This window comes from Drosophila obscura, unplaced genomic scaffold, assembly GCF_018151105.1.
Source record: "Drosophila obscura isolate BZ-5 IFL unplaced genomic scaffold, ASM1815110v1 contig_200, whole genome shotgun sequence".
NCBI classification, from domain to species: domain Eukaryota; kingdom Metazoa; phylum Arthropoda; class Insecta; order Diptera; family Drosophilidae; genus Drosophila; species Drosophila obscura.
Window position 1 is genome coordinate 7,864,220 of NW_024542791.1, and position 4,442 is coordinate 7,868,661.

A 4,442-nucleotide genomic window follows, 5' to 3' on the forward strand; every position below is an offset into this window, starting at 1 on the left:
CTGTATTTTGGCAGTGTATTCAGGATCGGCATTCCATGACCCAAGGCTGCCCCCCAGTCGAGCTTGCAGGCCACGATCGATTCCCACTCTGGATTGGCAGTGTTGGCCAAATCTTCCATCCGTGTGAATAATAAAGAGGACAGTATATTAGCTGTGAATTGATTGCCAGTCAATTGTTTTACTAATTTTCTTCTTTCTCTCTTTTCAGGTGAGCTGGTTAGCTGGGCGGCTGATGAAGTGGCCAATCCGAGTCCCCAGGCGCTGGTCCGGCCACAGGAGTACAGGATCATATATTTGGGTGAGTATTGATTGAATTTAGAGTAAGTGACAAATTAATGACTTTTTATTGTTTTTTCAGGTGATTTAGTGGATTTGGCTGTACCCATTCCCAAGGCTCTGGTCCGGCCAAGGACAGGTGCCTTACGGCGCAGGCATTTTCTGTCATCTCCCTTCCTGGAGATCGACTTGTGGAGTTGGATCTGTCATCTGGGCTTTGTCGACTTTTGGCCCACGCATGCATGGCCGGTTGGCAGCGTCTTTTGCACGAAGATACCGGCCAAGAACCACAGCCATTTATTAAAATTGAGTAGCTGTATTTTGGCAGTGTATTCAGGATCGGCATTCCATGACCCAGGGCCGCCTCCCAGTCGAGCTTGCAGGCCTCGATCGATTCCCACTCTGGATTGGCAGTGTTAGCAAGACCATTGGTGTATCGATCCATCATCGATTTTCCAGCCATGGACTGCTCTCGTAATTAACAAAATCGCCTTATGTAGAACGGCTGATTGCCGGCGCCACTGCGCGTATATGCACGTGAGGATCGTACATTTGATCTTGGATTAGCGTTATACGATCTTTATTTCCAGCAAACATGAGCTAGGGAGTGGCTATATAAATAATCTCATATCTAATGTTCTTGTTTTCTTATCTCTATTTTTATTAATTATTGTGTCAAAAGATAATATTGGAAAATATAGAGGAGAAATGATATGGACATATTATATATTATATTGTTAATAGAATTCATGTTTTGATAGGAGTTCTCCAAGCTGTGATATGGTGCCCTTGTGATCTTTAGGGGCCTGTCTATCGTCTCCACTATAGCCGCCGCCGTCCTCGCCTATGGACATGTCTTCGCTGGGTGATGCCTCGTAGGCATCCTCGCGGTCGCTGTGGTATTCAATGTTGTCCGATTCTGCATCTTCGTCCATAAGAACCTCATTGCCCAAGGCCCATGACCCATTGTTTGGAGAGTTGGGATTGGATACATCTTGTCGTGACGATGTCCACAGTGGCGGCGACGGCGATGGCGACGGCGTCGGCCACGGCGACGACGGCGACAATGGCGGTGGTGACGGCGATGGCGACGGTGTCGGCCACGGCGACGATGGCGACAATGGCGACAATGGCAGTGGTGACGGCGACGGTGATGATGGTGATGACGACAATGGCGACGTCGACGACGATGATACCATTGTCATCAGCAAGGAGGATGGCAGTCTTGCTGTCACTGGTGTCTGGGTTGGCTGAAATGCTGTTGATGGGAATATTTTTGGAATGGAGGCAGCTTGTGCCGATGTTGTTGCAGTCATAGGTAGGCCCATTAATGGAGAGGAGTCTGGGTCAGCAGCAAGGGCAAGGGCTGATGTTGATGCCGTGACAGTAGATGGTGATGGTTGCTGGTGTTGCTGCTGTTCTTCTTGCTGCTGCAGTTCCTCTTGCAATTGCTGTTCATCTTGCTGCTGCTGCTGCTGCTGTTGCTGCTGTTGCTGCTGTTGCTGCTGTTGTTGTTGTTGTAGTGGCTGTTGCAGACGCTGTGGTTGCTGTTGTTGTTGAATTGGCTGCTGTTTGTTCTCCATTTGTTTCTTGAATCGGTCCAACAACTGCTCTTTCGCCTTCTGGTAGGTCGGGCAGCCCCTGTATGCGGCTATATGTTGCCCTCCACAATTGACACATGTCGGCTCGACGCATCTGGGCTTTTCGCAGTGGACCGTGTCATGACTGCCGGCACATTTCATACATTTGTATGGCCGGCCGCAATATGAGCGTGTATGCCCATATTGCTGGCAGCGATGGCATTGAACCGGCTCTAGTGGCTTTGTATATTTCTTAATGCATACTGGCTGTTCTCCCAACCTAGTCAGTTTGAGAATGCGTAGGTGAGAGCAGTCAGGTTTTGGAGAAATGACCATTTCGAGTGGTGTTGCCAACAATGGGTGGTATAGGTTGGAGTCAAGATTGTTGTTATTGTTGTTGCTGGTGGTTGTCTTTGTTGTGTGAGGCCGTGAGAATACTACATCGAATCCTCTGTTGCACAGCTCCTTTTTGATTTGTTGAATGGAGTAAGTTTTGTTACTGTTTCTACCACCATCTATTGGATTGGCTGTCTCCAAGAATTGCAATAGGACACGCAGGCCACGTTCCTCAGGCACTTGGTGCGTGTATCGACCTTCCTCTGAATCTTCATCCTCATCATTGGCGCCATCCTCGTCACCGTCCATGGCTGTAGCAATGGCAGCAGCACCACGAGTGTCGATGGGGACAGCTCCCGAATCATGCCCATCTGCTGTTGTTGTTGCTGTAGCCATCGCTGTCGTAATGACGGCACCTTCAGTGTGGGCAGCAGCATCGTCGTCCCCAGCGGCAGCATCACAACTGTGGACACCAGCGACTGGATCAGCATCCATGTTGGCAGTTTTGGCTGGTAGTGTCCAGTTCAAGGGAGTGGTTGTGTGACTGCTAGTCTGCTCATCACTATGATGCTGCTGCTGCTGCTGCTGCTGCTGCTGCTGCTGCTGCTGCTGCTGCTGCTGCTGCTGCTGCTTCTGCTGCTGCCGTCGTTGTCGCTGCCGACGCTGGCGCAGCTGCCAGCTGCGGTGGTGGGACTGGCACATATCTCCATATAGGTTCGTACAGAGTTGACGAAGCCGATTTGACTCAATGTTGGAGTCAGAGTCGGAATCGTTGTCGCTCTCTCGGTCTCTCTTTGCGCCGCTCTCTCTAGTCATGCTCTCCAACTCAGACTCAGACTCTGACTCAGACTCACTCTCACTCACACTCACACTAACTCGACTGTTTTGTACAGAAGAGAGAGCGATAATCTGATGAGGAGGAGGAGGAGGAGGAGGAGGAGTGAGAACAACTTCCATGATGGCCGTCGCCTCGTCAGCGTCATCAGCGATCGCTGTGGAATTTTTTAACGGTGCAACGACAGCAATGACTGCATTTACCGCTGCAGCTGGGGTCGTTGTCACGGCGACATTTCTATGCAGCTGCATTCCTGTCTGGGACTGTACCCGCTGACGATAGAGCAGCAAAGCGTTGAGTGGCTGAGTGCGTGGAATGTCTGAATGTGTGGAGTGGCTGAGCTGTTGTTGTTTTTGTTGCTGCCGCTGCTGCATCGATGGATTTTCATCAGGAGATGATGATGATGATGATGATGATGATGATGGAGCTGGCATCCCTGTTTTCCCTGTCAATTCTGAGACTGGGCCTAGAGATCGGCCTGGGTCTGGGTCTGAGTTTATTAATAGCGACTCCATTTTTTTTTTTTTACACTGTTTTGGAAAACTTCCCACCCGCAAATAAATTTGTATGGTTCGTTCCGTTTAGAGTACTCACGCAGTTTGAAACGAGTCATTGGCAGACTCTTGTGTCTCACCCTCGTTCGTCTCTTGATGGTGGTGGTGTTGAGTTTTGCGATGAACTCCATTACTCTCGTTTGCCGAATTGATGGATTTATTTGGTTTGGTTTTTTTTTTTCCGTTTGAAGTGGCTGACTTGCGGGTGGTGGATTGATTTTGGTTTTGGTTTTGGTTTTGGGTTTTGGCTTTTTGCTCTCTCTCTTTATTTTGGCACAAGTGTGCATACTTGCTCTTTTTCTCATTTCTTTTTTGCATATATACATGTACATTTACACTTGATATATTGTTGTTGTTGTTGTTACAGCGCATAGTTGGATCGATGGTTGGATGGATATGGATGGATGGATGGATGGATTGGCTGATGGAATGGAATGGGATGATGGTGGTAATGGTGGCATGGTGGAATGGGGGGGGGCAGGTGGGGGGGAAAAAGAAGATGGCTGCGGCGGCGGCGGCGGCAGCGATCAATCAATCAATCAATCAATCAATCAATCAATCAATGTGTGAGCCGACCAACTTTTGGCGAGGAACGGCTCCATCTATCTATCCATCCCTGGCCCCCATCCTGCCGATGGATCATCCATGTCGTCATCGTCGTCGTCGTCCGTCCGTCCGTTCGATCGATCGGGCGCTCGATGGCAAAAAAGGGAAAAAAAGAGACAAGGACCTCAATTTGAGAGTTCAGTCCAGTCTGTGGCCAGTCTGTGGCCAGCCGGGCAAGTGATGCTGCTGATGGTGATGGTGATGGTTCAATCAGATCATCAGATCGTCAGATTTCCTCCAAAAATATATATATAT

At 49.3% G+C, this 4,442-nt stretch overlaps 1 protein-coding gene across 1 annotated transcript; it reads right to left on the reverse strand.

The window, feature by feature from the left end:
* Positions 1-842: 842 nt before the first annotated feature.
* LOC121404441 (ras-interacting protein RIP3-like) lies at positions 843-3,780 on the reverse strand. The gene is made up of 2 exons (XM_041593898.1): positions 1,747-3,780; positions 843-1,638 (listed from the first exon to the last, which is right to left on the reverse strand). The coding sequence occupies exons 1-2, from the start codon at positions 3,540-3,542 to the stop codon at positions 1,014-1,016; spliced, it is 2,421 nt and encodes an 806-aa protein (XP_041449832.1). The 5' UTR covers positions 3,543-3,780; the 3' UTR covers positions 843-1,013.
* Between the last annotated feature and the right edge of the window lie 662 nt (positions 3,781-4,442).

What these genes read in the sequence shown, in the direction of transcription:
- LOC121404441 (XM_041593898.1), bottom strand. Translation starts at nt 3,542, where the DNA reads ATGGAGTCGCTATTAATAAACTCAGACCCAGACCCAGGCCGATCTCTA. An exon ending in CAGCAGCAACAGCAGCAGCA is followed by an intron (nt 1,639 to 1,746) that starts GCAGCAGCAAGA and finishes AACATCAGCCCT; the next exon opens with TGCCCTTGCTGCTGACCCAG.